The sequence below is a fragment of the Chaetodon auriga genome, chromosome 19 (genome assembly GCF_051107435.1).
Source record: "Chaetodon auriga isolate fChaAug3 chromosome 19, fChaAug3.hap1, whole genome shotgun sequence".
Classification (NCBI taxonomy): domain Eukaryota; kingdom Metazoa; phylum Chordata; class Actinopteri; order Chaetodontiformes; family Chaetodontidae; genus Chaetodon; species Chaetodon auriga.
In genome coordinates, this window is record NC_135092.1 from 723377 (window position 1) to 749335 (window position 25959).

Below are 25959 nucleotides of genomic sequence, written 5' to 3' on the forward strand. Positions count from 1 at the left end.
TGTCATCAAAGGAAATGGTGGCTACTTTGAAGACGCTAAAATATAAAACATATTCTGGTTTGTTGAACACTTTTTTGTTTACTACTTAATTCCATATGTGTTTCTTCATAGTTTGCATGTCTTCAGTATTAATCTACAATGAAGAAGAAAAAAAAAAAAAGAAAAACCATTGAATGAGAAGGGGTGTCCAAACTTTTGACTGGTACTGTATGTACACACATTATCTCTGTGTATAACTGTGTGTGAGACTCATTGTCAAGGAACTTGTTTGAATAAATGTTCAAAAAAAAAAAAAAAAAAAAAAAATCTAGATATAATCTTCAGGCATGGTCTTTTGTAAACTCCCAAAAGTCAAAAATGCTTGACTTGAAGGTACCTGTAAACAACCTTACTTAACCTGTTTTCCTTTTAATGAATGAAAACTTTATAATGTGTGCAAATGAAAAAGTACATCAACTTATAAAGAAGCTTTGTAATTGCAGCACCCAATAGACTGAAAGAATCAAAATCAGAGAACCACTTCAGCAAATTTGTTTTTATTTGGTTCACAAAGCGTATCGGGTGAGAGTACAATTATCTGACAAGAAGGCAAAGTTAAATCAGTAAATTGACCTGGGGAATGGCTTTAATGCATACATGTGACATGTAACATCTAATATAGGTTGGATGAAGATTAATGTTACTTACTGAACACAATCTCTAAAAAACAAGCAAGGCAACATTTCTTCTGTAACAGAGTCAGCTCCAGAGATGACAGTGAGGACAGGAGGCCTCCTTAGGAGCTCTTCTTTTCCTCAAACATGATGTTTGCTGTGGCTCTCTTGGCTGTGGACAAATTAGACACAAATGTCAGGTGTCTTATTTTGTTAAAATGGGTCTGATAGCTACAAACACCCAATCTTCTACTTTGCATTCTCTTTATTTAATATTAGGTTACTTAGTTAAAGTAAGGAAAATACACTTTGATACAATGGAAAGTTTTTTATGTGAAATATCTGTGCAGGAAATCTTTCTTTGACTTTACCTTTACTCAAAACAAACAAAAAAGTTAAATTGCAATCATCTCATCTCATCTCATCTCATCTCATCTTCAACCACTTATCCAGAGTTGGGTCACGGGGGCAACAACTTCAGCAATCAATTGCAAGTACTTAGCAAATAAGAACAGAAGAAGTAGTATGTGAAGAGGTATATGTGCAAAAAAATTGTGTTTTCACCAGAGTGGTGAGTATGACAGAACAGTTGTGCTGTTGGAATTTTTGCTGTGGAAGTGTGCATCATGGAGGAAGTGTTCAGTTTAAGTAAACTGAACACTTCCTCCATGATCACCTGTTTTCTTACAGTCAGTATCTTGCACACTTTCACACTAATTAAAAGAGGAGCACGACAGAAAACAGAGAATTGTTTTAAAATGACATTTGTGACAATGTGAAAAGACGTTGCACATAGTGATGAACTTACGGAGGACAATCAATCAAAACTTCACCTCCCCTTGGCTTTGTGGAGCTTTATAGTGAATTTTAGCTCATTGATTAGTTGTCTGGTCCACAACTCAACTGTTCTGATTCACTCTCACCACTCTCAAAGCTTTGTTTTCAGCCATAGTGGGTAGCTGTTTTCAGAGAAAAAGCTTTAAAAGCCCACTGCACACTACCTGCTCAGTGTCAGACAGCAGACAAACAGTTGGGGATTACCTGGTGAACATAATGGCTAAAGAGACAGATATTTCCCTCAGGACTTGGTAGAGACCAAAAATAACAATAAAAGAGAGTGAATGTTGGCCAGAAACTCTTTACTAACATGTTCAACACATTAATTTCAAAAAGTTAATATTGTGTCAACGCTGTGTTGTGTTGTGTTGACCAGTGGCGGCTGGTCAATAGAGGGCGCTAGGGCGCCACTCCTCCCATGAAATATTGACTCTTCTATATATCTACCAAGATCAACCATGAATCAATCAAACTTAACAAATACGAAATAAATAAACAAAAATACATTGCGTTTTTACTTGTGCAATGGTGTAGTGGTACCCGCCACACTGCAAGCAACCATTAAATGGGTCCAACTTTAGGCTAGACTTGCGATTTGCCATTCGATATAAAGCCCTCCTCCAGGTCAAGGACGCCAGTAATAATGGAGTATATGAGAACTATCAAACTTTTTATTGTTTATGAGCAGAGACAGCTTCTCAGTGGCGCATGAAAATTCACTTCTAGTTCGCACCTCTGTGCCCCAAGACCAATGGCATTGTTTTCCAATCTTAACGTCATTGGACAATTCATTGAATCAGTCATGTCCATCAGCAAGCACTGCACCGCAGCTGAAACTACTTCCAGGAAGAGAAAAGACGGCTAGCGCGGAGACTGTGAAGGAAGGATGGTGATTGTGGTGAAGGAAAACTCGATAGTTTCTCTACGTGAAACATTTTTGCGTCGGTCGGATGTGAACAAGAAAAGGGTGAAGGATTTGGGACCCGACTTTCCAGATTTAAACATTTTGCAGCAGACTACTAATCGTGGTAGGACATACACACGGAGCTTCTCCTCAAATATGCATGCTAAGTGGAATTGGCTAGCTGGATGTCCAGTAAGTAATGTGTTTTTTTTTTTTGTTTCCCCTGCTTGTTATTTCAAAGTCCTGGGACTGAGACATTACGGACTACAATGGGATGAAGGACTTAAAACATTTTACCAAAAAAGCCAAGAAACACGAGTGCAGCCGAAGTAACCTTGATAATAGCTTGAAGCTACATTTTTTTGGAAGGCTTAGCATTGCAGAGGCTACAGGCTACAGAATTGGCATCAGGAAGCACAACGAAGAGGTGACAAAAAACAGACACATCCTCTCCAGAATTATAGATTGTGTGAAATTCTGTGGCACGTTTGAGTTGGCTTTGCGTGGTCATGACGAGAGTGAGAGTTCTGATAACCCTGATAACCCTGACTGTGCATTGTGGGGCTTGTAGCACTAATGGTGCGTGCAATATACCAGCGGGCCAGCTGTAATAATAATTAGATATTATCATGCGGGCCAAAGATAATTCCATTGCAGGCTGGTTTTGGCCTGCGGGCCTTGAGTTTGACATATGTAATGTATGGTGAACACGACACAAACCTGTTGATTTACTTACCCTCATCTTTGAACTTGTCAGCAGCTTCTGATGCCTTGTCCTTGAGGTTTTTCACCACATCGTCAATCTTGGCTTCATTCTTGAGGAAGAACGGTCGAATGATGCGGTTATAAATCTGGACTGATCCATTAGAGGGAGTCGGAGCCATGCACCACACCAAGAAGGCACACTGGGAAAGAAGACAAGAGCTCTCTGATCACAACAGAACAAGACACAAACATTACAGTTACATCACAGGCTGCACTGGTGACACTATTCTCACTGAGTAAATTTGTTAAGTGAGGCTGAGTGGACTGGTCATACTGGTACAGAGAACCTGAGTGGACTGGTTACTGTGGGACAGAGAAGCTGAGTGGACTGGTCATAGTCAGACAGGCTGAGTGTGACTCAGAGACTGAACGGACTGTTACAGTGGGGCTGAGTGAACTGATTATGGTGGGGGAGAGAGGCTGAGTGAACTGTTATAGTGGGGCTTAGAGGCTGACTGGAGAGGCTGAGTGGACTGGTTAAAATGCAAAGGCAAAGGCAAATTTATTTGTATAGCACAATTCATACACAAGGCAATTCAAAGTGCTTTACAGAAGCATATAAATACATTAAAATCATAAATAGAAAATACATTTCAAAGAAAGAAATTAGAAGAAATTAGAAAGAGAATAGAAAGATAAAAATAAAATAAAAATTCCATTCCATTTTCTATACCGACTATCGGGGGGGCTGGAGCCTATCCCAGCTGTCAACGGGCGAGAGGCGGGGTACGCCCTGAACCGGTCGCCAGTCGATTGCAGGACAACGTATAGAGACAGACAACCATTCACGCTCACACTCACACCTAAGGACAATTTAGAGTCACCAATTAACCTAATGAGAATGTTTTTGGTTTGTGGGAGGAAGCTGGAGTGCCCAGAGAGAACCCATGCATGCATGGGAAGAACATGCAAACTTCACACAGAAAGGCCCTGGCCGACCCAGGGATCGAACCGGTGACCTTCTTGCTGTGAGGCACGTGCACTACCTGCTGCACCACCTTGCCGCCCTAAAATACAAAATAAAATACATTTAAAAGAAAATTAAAAACAGAAGCCAGTAAAAGACAATAATTTAGCATTTAGAATGATTACTTTAAGTAAAAGCTGTAGCAAATAATAATGTTTTCAACCCTGATTTAAATGAACTGACAGTTGGTGCAGACCTCAGGTGTGCAGGGAGATTGTTCTACAGGTGAGGAGCATAATAGCTGAAAGCTGCTTCACTTTGTTTGGTTCTGATTCCGGGAACACACAATAGACCTATCCCTGATGACCTGAGAGGTCTGGAGACTTCATATAGAGTTAATAAATCTAGAATATATTTTGGTCCTAGACCATTTAATGCTTTGTAGACCAACAGTAAGATTTTAAAGTCGATTCTTTGACTCACAGGAAGCCAATGTAGTGATCTGAGGACTGGTGTGATATGGTCCACTTTTCTGGTGTTTGTAAGGACTCGTGCAGCAGCATTTTGAATCAGCTGTAGTTGCCTAATTGTTTTTTTGTTTAGGCCAGTAAAGACTCCATTGCAATAGTCCAACCTACTGAAAATGAATGCATGAACAAGTTTTGCCATGTCTTGTTTGGACAGACATCCCTTAATTCTGGTTATATTTTTCAGGTGGTAGTAGGCTGATTTGGTAATGAGCTTTAAATGGTTGTTAAAATTCAGGTCAGAATCAATAATTACACCAAGATTTCTGGCTTTATCTGTTGTTGTCAGTGACATGGAGTTAAGGTGAGCACTGATCTTTGACCTTTCATTTTTGGGGCCAAATACAATCACTTCTGTCTCATCCGCATCTAGCTGAAGAAAATTCTGGCACATTCACACATTGATTTGATGAATATACTCACTCAGTGAAAGCAAGGGACTGTAGTCATGTGATGACACCGAAATATAAAGTTGTGTATCATCTGTGTAAGTATGATAAGAAATATTATGATGCTTCATAATCTGAACTAGAGGCAACATGTAGATAATGAAAAGTGGTCCGAGAATGTACCCTTGTGGCACCCCACACATCATCTTTTTTCGTTCAGACACATGCTCACCAATTAACACAAAGTAGTCTCTATCTTGTAAATAGGATTTGAACCAGTGTAGGACATTGCCAGTCAGTCCCACCCACTTTTCCAGTCTGTCAAGAAGTATGTCATTAACAAACTGTATCAAAGGCAGCACTGAGATCTAATAATACTAAGACTGAGGTTTTGGAAGCATCATTATTCAGATGTATGACATTTAAAACTTTGATAAGTACAGTCTCAGTGCTGTGGTGTGGATGAAATCCAGACTGAAATGCATAAAAAAGATTGTCTTTGTGTGGGACAAAGAGGCTGAGTGGACTGGTTACAGTGGGAGAGAGGTTCAGTGGACTGGCTATAGTTGGACAGAGAACCTAAATGGGCTGGTTTTAGTGAGATAGATAGGGTACGTGGACTGGTTACAATGGGACACAAAGGCAGAATGGACTCGTTAGTGTGGGAAAGAGAGGCTGAGTGGACTTGTTAGTGTGGGAAAGAGAGGCTGGGTGGAGTGGTTATAGTGGGACAGAGAATCTTACTGCACTGGTTACAGTGGGTCAGAGAGGCTGAGTGGACTGGTTTCAGTGGGAGAGAGGATCAGTAGACTGGCTAAAATTATTTCCTGCTGGCATACAGAGCAGACGCTTCTCCTGCTTGCTCACTGCTTTGATTGCATTTTTTTTGCTGATATCCTTAGCCAGAAATAATACTGGTAAACCCACATCTCATAAGTCAGAAACCCTTTCTGACTGGGGATTACCAAGCATGCAAGAATGGTGTTGATGGGAGGAAGAGAATTTGTTGAGCAGCAGACAGAAAACAGCAGAAAACTGGGCTCACAGTTCACTGTACTATGTACAAAGAAATCAATCAGAGCCAGCATTGCTGCTGATGTGCTGCTGAACTCTGTAAAAAAAACACGTAACCATGGGAAAATTCAACTGTATTACATTAGTTGAGCTCTAGAGGGCTCACTGAGTCTAACTTGTGCACCTCATGTTATATATACTACAGCACTGAAACTACTCTTACTTAAATAACTATCAACTAAATTCTGATGAAAATAAGGTCTCAGCTCTTAGTGGCTGCCTGTCGCAGTAGCTCTGTCGTTTTCGTTCGTTTTTTGTTCATTTAGTGTGTTTTTTTCCGTTCTTTTTTATTCTATCTGTTAACTGTGCTTTTGGTAAGTGTATCGCAATGTTTGCGCACAGTTTTACAACTTTTTTGGTTGCTCTACTGTTGCTTTTTGCACTCTTCGTAACGGAGGGTTGTACAGAGAGAAGTGGGGGCATTCTCTAAACACGCGAGCAGCTGATCGCGTTGTGTAAACCCACGCTGCTGCCCAGAGATAGGATTGAAGTCCCGGATGAGCTGAAGAGGTGACGTCAGGGCTGCAGTGCCGGAGCCAAACGGAGGGCCAAGGCATGAAGATACAGACTGTCCATTCCGGTAATCATCACAGGAAACATGAATTCCTTGGCAAAGAAGACAGACGAGCTTGTCACGGTGGTCAAGACTCAGTGGGAATACTGACAGTGCAACCTAATGGACTCAGGAGGCTAATGAGTCACTGCAGGACTGCTTTGAGACAACAGACTGGAATGTGTTGGAGGGAGGACATCTGCAGCCTGAACGAGTGTGTCACAGAGTACATCAAATTCTGTGAACAGACCATACTGCCAACCTAGACTGTACGCTGCTTTTCCAACAACAGCCCTGGATCACCAGTTAACTGAAAAGTCTGCTAAACAGGAAGAAACAAGCTTTCAGGTCAGGGGACAAAAAAGAACTGAGGAGTGTTCAGCACGAGCTGAGGGACAGCTGAGGCAGAGCAGAGATGCCTACAGGAGGAAGCTGGAGGCTAAACTCCAGCAGAACAGAATGAAGAATGTGTGGACAGGAATGAAGGAATTCCTATGAATGATCACAGGGCTCAAGGCAAGAGACAGACCAGCAGCCGGCAGCTTTGAGAGGGCCAATGAGCTAAACCACTTTTTCAACAGGTTTAGCTCACAGCTCACACTGGCTTTGCATTTCCCCACCCCTTCACACCTCACAATTATCCACAATGGCCTCCATAACCCCAATCTGCCCAAGCTTTCTCCTTCCAACCCCCCCCACCCCAGCAACCCCCTTTGTGATCCCTCCCTTGGACTCAACTCCCACATCCCCCACAGCACCCACTCCACTAGCACCATCCCCTGCCTGAACGCGTGCCCTGCGCTTAGGCAAGGCTGCTGGCCCTGACGGCATTAGTTCCAGAGTCCTGAGGACTTGTGCCAGCCAGCTGTCCGTGATCCTGGGACACCTCTTCAACCTGAGCCTGAGCCTGCAGAGAGTCCCAGTGTGGTGGAAGACGTCCTGCGTGGTTCCTGTTCCGAAGAAGAAGTCTCCATCTGGCCCCAATGACTACTGACCCGTTGCGCTTACATCAATCATGATTGAGGTGCTGGAGAGGCTGGTCCTGACCCACCTCCGACCGCAGGTGAAATCATCACTGGACCTTCTACAGTTCACCTACCAATCCCATCTGGGTGTGGATGACACCATTATACACCTGCTGCAGCGTGCCCACTCTCACCTGGATTGTAGCGGCAGTACTGTGAGGATCACTTTCTTTGATTTCTCCAGTGCATGTAATACCATTCAGCCGCTGCTCCTGGGTGAGATGCTGCAGGTGACGGAAGTCGACGCGCCCACTGTCTCCTGGATTACTGACTACCTGACAGACAGACAGACCACAATTTGTTCAACTGGGCAATGTTCTGTCTGAGACTGAGGAAAGTAGTAGAGGAGCATCACAGGGGACTGTTTTGGCTCCTTTTCTCTTCACCTTGTACACCTCAGACTTCCAGTACAACTCCTCATTGTGCCACCTACAGAAGTTCTCAGACAACTCAATGGTGATGGCGTGTATAAAGGATGGACGAGAGGAGGAATACAGAGCAGTGGTGGACAATTTTGTGGAATGGTCTGGTTGAAATCACCTGCTGCTTAACATGGCCAAGACCAAGGGGATTGTGATTGATTTCAGAAGGAACAGGACGTTGCCAGTTGTTGCCAGTGCACTCTTCTTTGCTGCAGTGTGCTGGGGGAGCAGCATCGGAGCCGGTGACACCAACAGACTAACAAACTGATCAGGAAGACCGGTTCCATTATTGGCTTCAAATTAAACACCTTTGAGGAGGTGGTGGGGAGGAGGACACTGGACAGACTGTTATCCATTATGGATAAACCCTCTTCGCTACCTCATGGACAGACAGCAGAGGTCCTTCTCCAATAGACCACTCCAGCTGGCTGTCACAAGGACTGCGTCAGGAAATCATTCCTGCCATGAGCCACCACACTGTACAACAGTAATTTAAATGGTTAATCTCTACCAACCTTACAAATCCCAATATTTCAATGTTATATATTATTTGCGCTACTGCAATATTGCACATACTGCTTATTATTTACATTTATTTGTCATCTGCAACTTGCACATATTTTTTTTGGTATCTAGTTTATATAGCTCTGGCTCGCTCTCTCACTTAAGAACTGCTGTTAATACTTGTTTATAAACAGTTATATTGTATCTTTATTATCTTATGATAATATTATATAATATTTATTATATATTATAATACATACTATATAACTATATATTTAGATATACTTTGTTATATTTTTAACAATTGCTGTTCTTGTTTATATACTTAGTTATATTTTAAGAATTGCTGTTACTCCATGTTTATATGCTTAGTTATATTTTTTGAGAACATTCTATTTCTTTAGTTTTCATTCTTTATTGTATATATTTTATGTTTGTGTGTATGTTTAACCTGCCGCTGCAACAAAAGAATTTCTCAAATTGGGATCAATAAAGGAAAATTTGAGTCTAAATCTATTGACCATGGTATCTTAATCAATTGTCTTGAACAGCTGGTTGGTCTTTCTGACTGTGTTTTAAACTGGGTTAAAACATAAATCAAAGGGAAAAAGTTTTACATCAGTCACGGAAACCATGAGTGTAAGAAACATGACATCTGTTTTGGGATTCCAGAAAGTGTGATGCGTGATTGCTGATAAATGAAGTGTTCTTATAAACTTAGCATGATTTTACAGATGAAGAACATGTTCTTATAATCTTGCTATGATCTAATATAATCTTAAAATACACTCAATAACCATATTGTAGCATGTTATGAACTTACAACATTATATTATGCATGTACCATTAAAGATTGTGTAATTTAAAAAAAAAAAAAAGAAAGAAAGAAAGAAAGAGAGAAACAATTAATTAAGAAATAATGGGTTAATTTAGAACAAATCTTGAGAAAAAGAAAAAGTGTGCCCTGAGGCTGCACGGTTACGAGGTCAACACCAGCTAAAAATAGGAGGAGACTGTTAAGGCAAGTCAACTGCCCAATGACAACCTAATGGTGTAAAAGATGCAGACTTTAGAAAGAAATTAGAGGAGGTCCCAGAGGCGGAGACAAACCCTTGCCAAACTGGATATAAGGCAGAACATTGACCAGTGTAACTCAGAATCGTCGGGTTTGTACCTTGTGCATATCTGAACCATTCTCCTTATTACCGGCAATAAAGCCTTTTCTGCTCTTCAGAATCCTGTCTCCAGCTGATCATTTTTGGACTCTCTCAAGAAGATTTTTCCTTGAACAATTGGTCACTGTTGAATTTGATTTTTGTTCCTTTGTGGCTTGAAACTTTGGTTTCTTTATCCCACAACACCTTGGTCCATTACTGTTCTCACTACACATGCTGCCCACTTGGTGATGTCATTATAGAGCACAAAGTATGTTTTCATAGTTATACGAAAGATATAAAACTCTGTGCTGAGGCAAAAGCTGATGCTGCAAATATAGACTCCATTCCTTACTATCTTTTGGCAACAAATAAATGGATAGGCAATAACTTCTTGAAGTCAAATGAGGATAAAGTTGGAATCCTACTAGTCGGCCCTAAAACAAAAAGGGAAATTCTGTTTAACAATCTGGGGAAATTAACTCCATGGATTAAATATGAGGTTGTCTTGGTGTTATGCTAGATTCAGATCTAAGCTTCAAGTCCCACATCAACAAGGTGACGAAAACTTCCACCTTTTAAACATTGCTCAAGTATAACCATTACTAATTTAAACACGATGAAAAACTGATTCATGCCTCTTTTTTTTCAAGCCAACTTGATTATTGTAATGCACAGTTTAATGGCCTCCAAAAAAAACAAAACAGGAAAAACAGAGACTTCAGCTCATTCAAAACTCTGCAGCTCGGCTGAAAATTAGTCCAGTTTTAACCGCTCTGCACAGGCTTCCTGTTCATTTAGAAATGATTTCAATGTCCTCCTCCTTGTATACAAAGCCCTTAATGGGTTACACTACATTGATAAATCCCATCCCATAATTTGCCTTCAAGAACACTGCAATTATCAGCAGCTAGTTTATTGGAGGGTCCCAGCAACAGCTTTCTTTGTTAGTAGCTTTTTTTTTTACCCCGCACAGCATCACAACAGGGTGGAGTTTTTCGGGGCAGCTTCAGGCTATGCCTGACATAGATGATACCAGTGAGGTTAAACCTGTGAGAAGACACTCTGGGATAGGCTGTAATAGAATTATTTCACTTAATCAGGACAGGTGGTGAATCTGAATCTACCAATAACATTCAACAGGTGTGTCCCAATACTCACACTTAAAGTATTTTCTGGTCGTGTGTATTTGTGTCACATGTAACTACCAAAGTGGCCATTAAGACTACAAGAGAGTGGAGGTTTATCAGAGCTCATTGGGACACACATGATTTCTGAGGACATCCTGTGCTTTGCACAAATACATAGCTCAGTCCTGTTCAGATGCTTTGTTGGTTTTATATAAATTCCACATAATGAACAAACAACTAGAATCAACTCTACAACATTACAGCTACAAATCATAAAAAGCATGTCCAGGAGCACAGCGAAGTAACACAGACAACACAATATTATTTTGAATACTTTCTGTCATGAGTTATTCAGAAAATGATATTTGTGATGTTGGCATTGTCATATGTGCAACATTATTCTGATCAGTCTGATTTAGAATAATATATTTCTGATATTCATAGGAGCTAATGCGTTCTTGTAAAGCATGACCTGAAGTTACAGGCATTTATTTCTACTCTGCAGTTAGGGGGGGTACCACGATTAGCAGTGTTAGCAGCAGGCTAGAACCTGTGTTTTGGTATTGAGGTGCCTAACATCCAAATGTTTCATTGATTCCTTCATAGTAATATTGCACTCACTTTCATTCCATGTGTCCTTGTCCCTCTAACACTGTTTCATTCAGTTGTGACGCTACACTGTTTCAGGAATAGTATGAGGCTTTGGCTGCTGTCAGTTTATCCAGACTATCCAAATTAAGAGCAAATAGTTTGCTTTTAATGCAGCTTTGTTTCGACTGTGGACAGAGATAGGCAGATATGCTTAATATTTTCCCCATCAATCAGCATTGTGTTATCTTTGACATACACAGAATATGTATGTTAACATGTCAATAATATGTCAAATGCAATGTTCTGTTTATTTGTGTACACCAGTTACTGATCAGAGATCACATTCATTTCTGCATATAAATCAGTTTCTTTATTGACTCCAGTAATACAGCTGAAGGGTCTGACAGCATGCCTGTGGTAACACAGCTGGTTTACATTAGTGTACAGAGACTATGGCTGCATATTATAAATTATTACCCCTTCAAAATATTGTTATTATGTGTGTCAAGATCACGAGGAGACAAAATTCAAATAAAAATGAGAAAACAAGAGCCTCAATGCTGTATCTTTCTTTCAATATATCTTTTACACTGTGTCAGTCCTCTGTAATGATGAAGATTATCACACACATTGTACACCGCGTTCCAAATTATTATGCAAATTGGATTTAAGTGTGTTTGCATGTTCTTCCTGTGCATGCGTGGGTTCTCTCCGGGCACTCCGGCTTCCTCCCACAGACCAAAAACATGCTCATTAGGTTAATTGGTGACTCTAAATTGTCCATAGGTGTGAGTGTGAGTGTGAATGGTTGTCTGTCTGTGTGTCTGTCTATGTTGCCCTGCGATCGGCTGGCGACCGGTTCAGGGTGTACCCTGCCTCTCGCCCATTGCTAGCTGGGATAGGCTCCAGCCCCCCGCAACCCCGAAAGGGATACGCGGGTACAGAAGATGAATGAATGAATGAATGATTTAAGTGTCATAGACATTTTATTTTTTGTTTTTCAGTTAAACTCATGATAGTATTGTGTCTCAGGGCTCTCTGGATCATTGAAATCAATCTCAGATACCTGTGATAATTAGTTTGCCAGGTGAGCCCAATCACCTGGCAAACTAAGGACGTTCCACATTATTAAGCAGGCCACAGGTTTCAAGCAATATGGGAAAGAAAAGGATCTCTCTGCTGCCAAAAAGCGTCAAATAGTGCAATACCTTGGGCAAGGTATGAAAACATTAGATATTTCTCGAAAATTTAAGCGTGATCATCATAATGCGAAGAGATTTGTGGCTGATACAGAGCACAGACGGGTTTATGCAGATAAAGGCATAATGAGGAAGGTTTCTGACAGACAAATTCATTGGATTAGGATAGCAGCTGCTAAAATGCCATTACAAGGCAGCAAACTGGTACTTGAAGCCGCTGGTACCTCTGGAGTCCTGCTAACTTCAAGGTGTAGGATTCTCCAGAGATTTGCAGTTGTGCATAATCCTACTATTCGGCTATCCCTAAACAATGCTCACAAGCAGAAACAGTTGCAGTGGGCTCAGAAATACATGAACACTAATTTTCAAACAGTCTTGTTTACTGATGAGTGCCATGCAACCCTGGATGGTCCAAATGGATGGAGTTGTGGATGGTTGGTGGATGGCCACCATGTCCCAACAAGGCTGTGACATCAGCAAGGAGGTGGCAGAGTAATGTTTTGGGCCGGAATCATGGGGAGAGAGCTGGTAGGCCGCTTTAGGGTCCCTGAAGGTGTGAAAATGACCTTGGTAAAGTATGTAAAGTTTCTGACTGGCCACTTTCTTCCGTGGTACAAAAAGAAGAACCGTGCCTTCCGTAGCAAAATCATCTTCGTGCATGACAATGCACCATCTCATGCTGCAAAGAATACCTCTATGTCATTGGCTGCTATGGGCATGAAAGGAGAGAAACTCATGGTGTGGCCCCCATCTTCCCCTGACCTCAACCCTACTGAGAGCCTTTGGAGCATCCTCAAAAGACTGAAGCAAAAGATCAATGAGGATGGGAGGCAGTTCACATCAAAACAGCAGCTCTGGGAGAATATTCTGATATCCTGCAAAGAAATTTAAGCAGAAACTTTCCAAAAACTCACAAGTTCAATGGAGGCAAGAATTGTGAAGGTGATATCAAAGAAGGGGTCCTATGTTAACATGTAACTTGGCCTGTTAAGATGTTTTTTGATTTAAATAGCTTTTGATTTCAGTAAATATGACCTCCTAATGCTGCAAATTCAACAAATGACCATTTTTAGTTCTTTACAACCTAGAAAATGTTTTGAAACTCTGTTCTGAATAATAATTTGGAACAGTGCATTTTGAAAATAAAAAATACTGTTATCATTGGGAGATTTGTTCAATAAAATTTGAATTATACTCTAACGGTTGACTTGAAAATTATACTGACTGTCATTTGCATTGACTATTTAGGAAAATCTGAGAAAAATATCTTCTGCATAATAATTTGGAATGTGGTGTACATCCCTGAACAGGCTCGCATTATTTGCTGCTGGTGAATCTGCTGACAGTGTTCTCAGCATTCCTCTTATATTTCATCACATTTGCTGGCACACTGACTGAAACACAAACAAGCATAACAGATGCAAGCTGGATTACCTTTCCAATATAGTAGAATGGGAACCAGGAGAGAAAGATGTCAGCAAAAAACTCTGCCACACTGAAGACTCCATACACCACCCAGTAGGTCAGCCATTTAGTATCATCCTCTTTGGTGGCACTTTCAATGGCCTTAATCCTAGGAAGAGATAGGAACAACATATGAGTGCAATGGTTTGATATATAAGGTCAACATTACTCTTACTCTTGAAAATCATGTCCAGTGTCAGTTGCATCACTCAGGGTGTTTTCTCACCTCTGAAGTCATGGTTTTGGTTAGGGAAAGATAGCCATGGATCAAAGTAACAGACACAGTTGGTAGGTGATGAAAACCAAAATACAATCTCTACTGTTGAAGTCACACTCTCAGTACACTTAACTATTCATAAACATCTACCTCAACCTCTTGGGGTTACCAGAGGTTTTGTGTCACCAGGACATCATTCTTCTGCCACTTCTGCAACTGAATGTAAACAAATGTCAGTGCTGTTTTTTTGATGAGAATACTTATTCTCTGCAATGTTTACATGATATGTTATCCTTGTAGAGATCCAAAGAATTAGTATTTTCAGACATTGAAGCTCTTTCTAATGTTTTGATCTGAGGCATGCACAGGTACATATATATCAGTAGCCTTTCTTTTTTTTTTCATTAGACAAAAGAAAAAATGCCATTGTATGACTGAAAATGAAAAAACCTTAGACAATGATGTAGTATGATCCAAAAATACTTGATAGTCAGAGTACTGTCCCGATAGCAACTGTCAAGTGTAAAACTTAAAAAGAAAAAAACCCCATGCTCGACTGGCATGGACGTTGACACTGTATGTAAATCATGTGCTGCAGAATCGAAGTAATTAACAGAAGTCCTGTCAGTTTGTTTTGACATCTGTCTGCAACCTACTAGTTTAAAATACTGGAGTGTCATGTTCTACAGAAATGTGGTTGTGTATTTATTCTGGATTTTATGCATCACAGCTTAATTTTTCCCCTAAGTTCTAAAATATACAGTAGTTATGACATAATTTACGATTGTATCTTTAACAGGAATACATTAAAAATGTACATCTATCTGTGCCTCTACATAAGATGTATTATATCTCCTGGCTTTAATTGCATCTTGACATCATTTTAACTTTCCCCAATGTCAATTGTAAACCAGTGCGTTCATTGGCTCTATCTAATAGTCCCACTATGGTCACTACTGTCCTCCATATAGCCAAACAGGGGCATGCCACTTTGTGTCTGACCCACTGATTATCTGCATCCCTAAAGGGAGGTGATAGTTAAACACTTTTACTAGTGGCCATAATGGACAAATCAAAAAGGGGTCATTTCAAGCTAGCAAACACTGCAGGCATCAGCAAAGGAGAGACAAATGAAGCAAGTGGAGGCCATTGTTGGGCTAAGAATGGATGTTGACACAATCCTGCTGTGGCTAGATGAAGCAGACAACAAATCTCTGACCTTGAAGATGAAAACTGAATGAAGCCTAAAAATGGCAAACCATCAGAATGTGTGAGGAAGATTATCTCCAAAGCCCTGTGGCTTGAACTTGATGAAACACAGCTGTAATGAGTCCACAGAGCCCCCATATCAATGCCAGAGGAAGGCTGGCCACCCAGGCCAATTTTCATACAGTTTCTGAGTTTTCTGGAGAGGGAGCAAGTGTTGACTGCCACAAGGGAGAAATACAGAAACTGTGTCAGCTACAAATCAGGCTACAAAATCAGGGTGTGTCTATTATACTTCAAATCCCAACAAGCCAATGTTGCCTTTATACAGGAGACTCATTTAATTGATTCAGAAGCTGTTAACTTGTACTCATAACAGTTAAAAAAAAAAAAAAAAGAGAGGCTATTTTGCTGCATAAGAAACTGAACTTTCTCATTATAAAGGAACAAAAGGATGAAGGAAGAATGATATCTTTGGAAGCCAAGACTAATGGATAAAGTCAATTTATTTTTTATCTATGCTTCAAATTTTAAAGACACAGGTTTCTTTTGGTTTTAGTTTTTTAGTTTAGATGGTTTAGATCAGGGGTGTCAAACTCAAACACACAGTGGGTTAAAATAAAAAAAAACTATTCCAAGTTGAGGGCCAGACTGGTTCAATGTTTACTGAAAACTGATTGAAATGACCTTACCACACATATTGAACCTGGAACTAACACAGCCTATAGTTATTGCCTATAAAACAACAACAAATGAAAAATCAGTCACATCCATTTGTTATAGCTTTATCTGCAGCTTTCCATAGTAATTTCAAATGAAAACATTTCCCACAGGTCAGCTAATTTCCTTCAAAGGAAAACCAAACATGCCCAACAAATGCAAAAAGTCAACATATGTTAAACCTGAGTTTGCTGCTCTCTGATGCACACTTGTCTAAGCCAGATACTTGAACCTGAAACAAACACAGCTCATAAGACCGTTTTTATCTATAAACAACATTAAACATTAAATACAAGAAAAATCAGCTGCATTCATTTTTTATGGCTATTTATGCAGCTTTTCCAAAGATAATTTCATTGTGGGCCAGTTTTGGCCCGCGAGCCTTGAGTTTGACATATACACAGTCTGTGAAGCCTCTTATATAGGCTTATATGAGGAGAAAGATTATGGCCTACTCCAGTAGGAAAAAAAAGAGAGCAAATATAAAGAAAATACAAAAGGAATCTTGAAACTCCATTTAAGGAGTTAGAGAAAACAATATCCAATTTCTATGAAAGTGGAGAAAAATCAGGGAAACTACTGGCCAGATAATTATACTAAAAAAAGACTAGTTATGCCATACCAACTATTAAAATATGAAAAGAGAATTAGTGACCAACACAAGGCATTAATAAAGGGTTTGCAAATTTTTATAAACAACTTCACAATCAGAAATCAGAGATGGTGATTACGAGATGCTCTTCTCAAAAATCAAATTATCAGAAATGTCAGTGAATCAATCATCAGAACATTCAGCTGGACAAACCCATATCAGTAGAGGAGCTCAAAAGTGCTATCTTATTAATTATGGCTGGAAAGTTGCCTTGACTAGATGGTTTTCCCTCAGAATATCATAAGACATATGTTGACAAATTGGCTCCTGTTCTACAAATGTGAATGAAGAATCTTTCTCACTGGGAAACCTATCAGATACATTCAATGAATGTATGCCGATCTCCCCTTAAGCAAGTGGCTTCTAGACACACCTGATGCTAATCCTCCCTCATTAAGACTCTCCTCTTAAGCTGGCTTCTCCCACACTCCTGTGTCAGATGATTCACGCTCTTGCCCTTTGTGTCTCGCCGCAGAGTTATCTCCTGGTCCCTGCCACACTCATCCAGCTGACGCTGTATTCTTCTCCAGTGCTTTTGGTTTGCTCACGTGAGTTGTACTAGTGTCCTCACTACGGTGAGTTGCTGTTCCTTTTCATGCGCTTAGCCTTTTCCCCCCAGTGGTGATTTTTGGTTTTTGTCTGCCTGAGCTGCATTGTCCCTAACAGAGATTTTTGTTCTCTTCATTTTTTGGATGCTGAGTTTTTCCCCCAGCGGTGATCTTCATTTTGGTCTGCCTGTGCTGCAGTTTTCCCTGACGGTGATTTTTGGTTGTTATTTATTTTGATCAATAAACTGTGTGAAAACTCTCTCTCTGCATTCTGGGTCCTCTCCTTCCTCATGTCCATAACAGAATCATCTGGCTTGAATGGACCCAGCAGAGACAGAGAGTTTAAAACAAGCCCTCTCCAGCCAGGGGGTTCTGGTTAACCAACATGAATCAACCCTGCTGCAAGTCATGGAACATCTTCAGCAGCTAACCACCAGTGTGACGCAGCTGGGAGGACAAGTGGCGGCCATGAGGGACTGGCTCGCTTCTCCTACACCTTCCATGGGCTCTCTTTCTCTGCCTCCAGCTGCCGATTCACCTGCCAGCCCTGCACCTCAGCCTAGAGAGCCATATATCCCCATCCCAGCCAGGTACTCAAGTGGGGAAATCAAAGACGAGCTAGCTGTGTGAGATGAATGTCACTCCCTAAACAACCTCATCGAACTAGCTGCCCGTCTAGACAATAGGTTGAGGGAAACACGCAGGGAAAGATTGGAGAGACAGAGTCGACGTTCCCTCATCTTCCCCAGATCGGCCCATCAGAACCGGTACCTCCGACACCCTCCTCACTCTCCACCACCCCAGACCCTCGACCCAGCCTCACTGAAGAGCCCATGCAGTTAGGCTGGGCAGCAGCGACGCCTCAGGGACAAGCTGTGCCTCTACTGTGGTCAGAAAGGACGTCTCCTGGCCCAGTGTCCAGAGGTGCCAAAAGGCCAGGCTCATTAGCAGGCAGGGGGGCACTGATGAGCCGAATCTCCACTTCCTCCTCATCCCACATTCAAGTTTAAGATATGATACACGGGCCACAGAAAACACTCCTGGTAGAGGTGCTGGTGGACTCCGGCGCAGATGGCAATTTCATAGACTCAGACTTTGTTAAGACCCACAATCTCTCACTCAACCAGTTGACTACCCATAAAGAAGTGTTAGCCATTGACAGGAAACTTCTGGAGGTGGTAACACATAGAACAGAACCCATTAAGCTAATCCTCTCTAGCAACCACCATGAATTTGTTGAACTCTATGTTAACTCTTCACCTCTCTCCTGTTATTTTGGGGATACCATGGCTGAAGAAACACAATCCTCACATCAATTGGTCCACAGCCACCATAAGGAACTGGAGCAACAGCTGTCACGCTCACTGTCTCCATTCAGCAGTTCCCACGAAGGCCCCCAGCACCACCCACCCACCAGAAGTAATAGACCTGACCAATGAGTTCCCAATGAGTACCACGACCTAAGAGAAGTTTTTAGTTTTTTCACTTCCTCCTCACCACCCCTACGATTGTGCTATAGACTTGCTTCCAGGTGCACCTCTCCCCTCCAAGAGGCTATATAACCTCACCAAGCCTCAAAAGAGAGGCCATGGAAACATTTATTAATGACTCCGTAGCGGCAGGTTTGATTCACCCCACCTCATCTCCAGTGGGGGCTGGGTTTTTCTTTGTGGAGAAGAAAGATCAGACCTTACGCCCCTGCACCGAGTAGACAGGCTTGAATGCTATGACAGTAAAAAATAAGTATCCACTCCCTCTTATTGATTCTGCCTTCATCCCCCTTCATGAAGCTTGTGTTTTTTCAAAACTAGACCTCAGAAACGGATCTGAGAGGGGGACGTACTTGGTGATGCCATTCCGACTGACCAATGCGCCTGCTGTTTTCCAGGCTGAGAGACAGAGTAGTATTTGTATACTTGGATGATATTTTTTTTGTGACATACTTTTTATTGAACAATTTGAACATTATATTACAAACATAGTGCCATTACCTTGCCATTATTGATTTTAGGGAAAAAGAAGGGGAAAAAAAACCCAAAACACATGCACCCACATGTTATACATACATAGTTAGATGCATTGTATTAGATGACAGAGAGTCTCGCAGTCAGACAGTCAGGCCAGAGTAGTACCTTATGTACCAGCAAACAGTGTTACGTCAGAAAGAGAAGTTATAAGAGCGTCCCAGGTTTGCACAGTAGATGCTCGTGCTTTATGTATAACCGACAAAGATCTTTCTAAAAGGGTAATATCTCTAAAGTAATTGAGCCATTCCTTTGCCGATGGGGTGTCCGGGGAAAACCATGAGTGTATTACAGTTTTCTTAGCGGCAGTCAGTCCTGCAAATATAATTTTCCTCTGTGCCAATCTAATGTTGCCGCCAAGGCCGGATTCATCATTGAATAAAAGTAGGGGGGGATGCATAGGAATAGGAAATCCCAAAACATTTTCAAGATAACTATGCACCTTGGACCAGAGGCCATACACTGAAGGACATTCCCAAAAGACATGAAGATATGTGCCAACTGCGTTTTGATCACATTTTGTACAGTTGGGATTATCTATCAGTTTCATTGTAAAGCGTTTGTATGGTGTGGCATAAAATTTAAGCACAAATTTGTAGTGAAGTTGATGTGCTGGATTCTTTGATGAGATGGGTCTGTTGGTCCAAATTTTGTTCCAGTCCAAATCATAGCCCCAAGTCTCAAGTTCATGGTTTCAAGATCCGATCACTCCCAAAGGTTTAGCATCTTTAGAAAGCAGGTCATTATAAATGACGGACACCAATCCAGTAGAGGATGTTTGAGGGGAGATCCAAGTGTCCAACGGATGAGAAGGTAAAGGTGAGTCCCATGGAACTCCGTGAGCATGGATTGCAGACCTCAACTGGAGGTACAAAAACCAAGGGAACCCCAGGAGAGAATAATGTTCTTTGAGCTCCTGGAGTGAAATCAACCCATCTCTGTCATACAGATCTTGGAGAGTATGAATTCCGCCGGAGGCCCAGATGTTGTCAAAATAGGGACCAGACTGCTGTGGTAAATCGTAATTATACCAAACAGGAGAGCGGTCACACAGCTTTAGGTTACATCCCATGTGTTTCTGGACAGCAAACCATATTTTCAAAGAGTTGCCTATGATTGCTCCAAACTTCCTACACACATATCTGGGTTTTAACCCACAGAACAGTATGTCTGCAAGCCTGTGGGGTTTTACGATCTCTTTCTCTATCTGACGCCAGGGGGTGACAGCATTCTGATTGCACCAAATTGTCAATTGCTTTATTTGAAATGACCAATAGTATAGTTTACATTCAGGTACTGCCAAGCCTCCAGAGTGTTTTGGTCGCTGTAATGTACGTAGGCGAATACGGGCTCTTTTATTATTCCATATGAATTTGGTAGTCAGGGTCTGCAGTTCATCAAAGTACTTAGGTGGCGGGGCATAGGGATCATAGAGAACAGGAAATTCAATCGGCCAAGTACATTCATTTTCAGTATCAAGATTCAAGATTCAAGATTCAAGATTGCTTTTATTGTCATTGAGCATGGACATGTCAATGAAATTTGCATTGCAACCCCCGTGTAGAAGGAAAAGATGATAAAATAAGATAAAATAAAATAAAATAAGAATAAAATAAAATAAAATAAGAGAACTCACAACTAAGATAAAATAAACTCACACATAAGAAAAAAATAAACTCACAAGACCTAAAAAGTCAGCATTTAAAACGTATATACAATATACATAAAATGCAATATTACTGTGTGTATACTTAAATGTTAAGTACACAGAAGGTGCAAGTGAAGGTGGTCGCAGTGTGCAAAAGGAAGTGAGCTATATGGGGGGGAACGTGTGTTTGGCAGCGGGGGGGGGGGGGGGGGGGGGTGTGTGTGTAGATGTGCGTGTGTGACTGCGGGGGGGGTGAGTGTGTGGGTGTTGCTGCGGGGTGGTGAGGTGTGTGTGAGGTGCTGCAGGGGGTGAGAGCCCTGACAGCTCTGGGGAAGAAGCTGTCCCTCAGTCTGTTTGTGGTTGTTCGGATGTTCCTGTACCGCTTTCCTGATGGAAGCGGTACAAACAGTCTGTGGCCCGGGTGGCTGGGGTCCGTGGTGATGGATCTTGCCCTCTTCTTGACCCGGCCTCCATATATAGAGTCCAGGTCAAGAAGGGGGCAGCCCACAATGCCTTGAGCAGTTCTTACCACCCGTGCCAGTTGTTTCCTCTCCTGTGCCGTGCAGCTGCCATACCACACTGTCACACTGAGGCAGAGGATACTCTCGATCGTGGCCCTGTAAAAGTTCACGAGCAGCCGAGAGGAAAGTCCAGCCTGTTTCAGTTTCCTGAGGAAGAAAAGCCTTTGTTGTGCCTTCTTCACCAGGCGGGAGGTGTTCAGAGACCAGGAGAGGTCAGATATGATGTGGAGGCCCAGGAACTTGATGTTGTCCACACGCTCCACCACTTCTCCGTCCATGAGTAGGGGGGCGTGATCCGTCTTCCTGGACCTCCTAAAGTCCACAATGACCTCCTTAGTCTTCCCTGTGTTCAGAACCAGGTTCTTGGCTGAACACCACTAGGTGAGCTGGTAAATCTCCTCTCTGTAGTGGGTCTCGTTGTTGTCTGAGATGAGACCCACTACTGTAGTGTCGTCCGCGAACTTCACGACTGCGTTCGTGGGGTGGATGGCAGCACAGTCATGTGTGAACAGGGTGAAGAGGGCTGGGCTGAGCACACAACCCTGTGGCGTGCCCGTGCTGAGGACCAGAGGGGATGATGTTGTGTTCCCTATTCTCACCACCTGAGGCCCTCTAATCCAGTAGCACAGTGACGCAGGCAGACCCACCGCGTGTAGCTTCAGCGCCAGCTTGTCTGGGATGACGGTGTTAAAAGCTGAGCTGAAGTCAACAAATAGCATCCTGACGTAGGTGTTGGGCTGCTGCAGATGGGTCAGGGCTGTGTGCAGGGTGATGGAGAAAGCATCCTCTGTAGACCAATTCCCTCTGTAGGCAAACTGAAGGCTGTCTAGGTCCGAGGGGATGAAGTCTCTGATGTACCTGAGAAGAATCCGTTCAAAGCACTTCATGATTACCGGGGTTAGAGCAACAGGCCGGTAATCATTCAGGCAGGTGGCGGACGTCTTCTTAGGCACCGGTATGATGGTGGAGGACTTGAGGCACTCAGGAACCATGGACAGCTGCAGGGACAGATTGAAAATGTCCAGGAACACTCCTGCTAGCTGGTCAGCGCATGTTCTCAGAGTCTGGCCTGACACCTTATCCGGTCCTGTAGCTTTGCGGGTGTTGATCCTCCTCAGGGTGGATGTCACCTGGTGCTGCTGTAGGACGAGGGGCTGGTGCTGCTCCACCAGCCGGGGTAGATGTGTAGCTTCTCTGCTGCCTGACGTGTCAAAGCGGGCAAAGAAGCTGTTTAAGGTGTCAGGCAGAGTGGGGTCGTGGCTGGCGAGCTGAGTGCTGGACACCGTCATGGTTCTGATGCCTCTCCACATGTTCCGGGGGTTGTTGTTATTGAAGTGGTCTTCAATTTTCTGTTTATGCCGGAGCTTGGCCTGCTTAATTCCTTTCTTCAGCTCTGCTTGAGCCCTGCTATAAGCCAGCCTATCTCCAGATCTGTAGGCGGTGTCCCGGGCTTTCAGCAGGGACCGTACTGCGCCGTCCAGCCATGGTTTCTGGTTGGGAAACACTGTGGTGGTCTTAACAGGGAGGACAGCATCAGTTCAGAACTGAGCGTAGGACAATACAGATGATGTATACTCCTCCAGGTCTGCCCCTTCACTGAACACAGTCCAGTCTGTGTGCTCAAAGCAGTCCTGAAGTGCAGAGGAGGCCTCCACAGTCCATACCTGTACTGTCCTGGTGGTTGGCTTTGTTCTGCAGGCCAGAGGCTTGTATGCAGGAATCAGTTCCACTGAGATGTGGTCTGACATGCCCAGGTGTGGAGCTGCTGCAGCCTTGTAAGCAGCAGGGATGTTGCAGTAGACCTGATCCAAAATGTTATTGTTTCTGGTAGGAAAGTCTATGTACTTGTGAAATTTGGGAAACACTGCCTTCAGTTCGACATGATTAAAGTCTCCCGCCACAATCACAGCTGCTTCTGGGTTGTCGTTCATCTGCCCACTGATTAGGCAGTACAGCTCCTCTAATGCTAGCTTAGCATTAGCCCGCGGTGGGATGTAGGCGGCCACAATAACAATGCAGTGACATCTTAAGGTCAAACCATCTCTGAATGTCCGATGCAATCTCTGTTTTGAGTTTATTGTAATTTGCATGTGATATATCTGAGAAGTTAGTTACAATTATGCCAAGATATGTAAATGCGGAGTTGTGCCATCGAATATGCTGGATGGGTGGTAAGGTGAGGAGTTTTGCAGAGGCATTTAAAGGAATGAGAAGGGATTTATCCCAATTAATTTTGTAGCCAGAAAATAGACTGAACTGTGTAAAAACTTTGAGTATTTGATGCAGAGATTTGGAGATATTAGTAAAAAAAAGAAAAAGTAATACATCATCTGTGTAAAGTGAAATTTTATGTTGTGTACCTTGTATACTGATGGGTGAGATGCGTGGGTCTGATTGTTCGGGCTAGCGGTTCAAGTGACAAGGCGAAAAGGAGTGGGGACAGTGGGCAGCCTTGTCGAGTTCCACGCTGTAGTGGGAATGTTTTAGACAGAATATTATTTGTTTGCACAACTGCACAGGGATTGGTGTATAGTGTTTTGATCATTGTTATGAATTTTTTGCCAAATCCGAAGGTCTCCAAGACCTGCCAAAGATATATCCAGCTCACTCGATTGAAGGCTTTTAACGCATCCAAGCTGAATACAGCTGCAGGATGTGTGTCCGATTCTGATGCATGTGATATATGAAAAAGGCGTCGGACGTCGTCTGATGCAAGTCTCCCCTTTGAAAAGCCTGTTTGGTCGCAATGAATTAATTTGCCTACACATGACTCCAGTCTTTTGACTAGTACCTTGGCAAAAAGCTTCAGTTCTGTTGTAATAAGTGATATCGGCCTGTAACTGCCGCATTTCAGAGGTGGTTTATCTTTCTTGAGCAGGACTGATATGAGTGATGTATTTTGGTCACGGTGAAAGGAACCAGTGTCTAGAGTGTAGTTGAGAGAGTTTAAAAGCAATGGCCCAACAATATCCCATAATTCCAGAAACAACTCTGGAGGCAGCCCGTCAAGGCGATTTCCCTTTTTGCATCGAGCCCAAAGCCTCTTTAAGTTCTAAAAGGGTAAATGGTGTTTCAAGGGAGTCTGCGTCATCATTAGTCAATGTTGGTAATTTAAGTTCTGACAGATACATTTTAAGGGCAGCCAAGTCAGGAGCAGGGTCCGCCATATAGAGATGAGAATAAAATTCTGCAAAAGTATCATTTATTTCACCTGGGTCATATGTGACTGATCCAGACGATGTTTGGATTGCACTGATAGTGGAAACTGATTCATTTTGTTTTAATCTGGCAGCTAAAAGCTAGCTTGATCTTTCGCTCTGATCATAATATGTGAGTCTCATACAATGGATTATAAACTCAGCTTTAGCCTTGAGCAGGTTATTCAGTTCAAATTTCAGTGTCGACAGAGCTGAATGATTTTGTTCGGAAAACTGCTGACCATTCAGTTGAAACAATCAATGTCCCAATGCAAGAATAATGTATGTATCAGCATTATCACATTTAGCAGCCAGGCAAGTAGCACTGGTGGAAAAATGGGGCATGATTAATCATATGTGATGAATCATCCACACTAGGGGGCATGGCGCTGCTGCTGACCCTGTGTTTCACCTGTCTGCATGTCTGTATTTGTTTGTGTTTTCTGTATTTGTATGTTGTTGGAACCTCTAATTTATGCTGGCAAAGTGAAAATTAATTTCGTTTTTTTCTGAATTATGAATTACTAGTGATTTGTAGGACTGTATTAATGAGAAAAAACTTACCTCTATCAATGAGATTGTGTAGGATTATAATCAGGTGTATGATCAACAATTTCACATGTCATTAACTGAAACAGAAAGAGCTGTGTAGGAGGCTTAAAATTGGGTGAGGAACAGCCAAACTCTGCTACTAAGGTGAGGTTGTGGAAGACAGTTTCATTTCACGTCGTACACCATGGCATGGCGACTCAACTATGCACAAAAACAGGGGTGCAGAAAGATGGCAGCAGGTGCTCTGGACTGATGAGTCAGACTTTTAAATATTTGGATGTAGCAGAAGGCAGTTTGTTTGCAGAAGAGCTGAGGAGCAGTACAATAATGAGTGTCTGCAGGCAACAGTGAAGCATGGTGGAGGCTCCTTGCAAGTTTCAAGTGTAGAAGAATTGATGCTGTTTTGAAGGCAATGGGTGGCCACACCAAATATGGATTTGATTTAGATTTCTCTTCTGTTCATTCACTGCATTTTGTTAATTTATGAAAATAAACTATATTTTCTATATTTAGAACACTTACATTTTTGAAAGCATTCTTAGTTTACAGCATTTATTTCACACCTGCCTAGAACTA

At 42.2% G+C, this 25959-nt stretch overlaps 1 protein-coding gene across 3 annotated transcripts in view; it reads right to left on the reverse strand.

Moving 5' to 3' along the window:
• Window positions 1-520: 520 nt before the first annotated feature.
• reep5 (receptor accessory protein 5) overlaps window positions 521-25959 on the reverse strand; it is a 33247-nt gene continuing 7808 nt past the window's right edge. The window contains exons 3-5 of one of the 3 annotated variants that reach the window (XR_013079193.1): window positions 12378-14207; window positions 3131-3847; window positions 521-825 (exon numbers count right to left, since the gene is read on the reverse strand). Coding sequence is in view for 2 of the 3 variants with exons in the window: in XM_076757441.1 (XP_076613556.1) it covers window positions 776-825; window positions 3131-3299; window positions 14069-14207 (358 nt within the window). In the remaining variant the exon portion in view is untranslated. Of the gene's footprint in view, window positions 826-3130; window positions 7910-12377; window positions 14208-25959 lie in introns of those variants that run through there. The other 2 variants (XM_076757441.1, XM_076757443.1) reach the window with 2 other exon arrangements.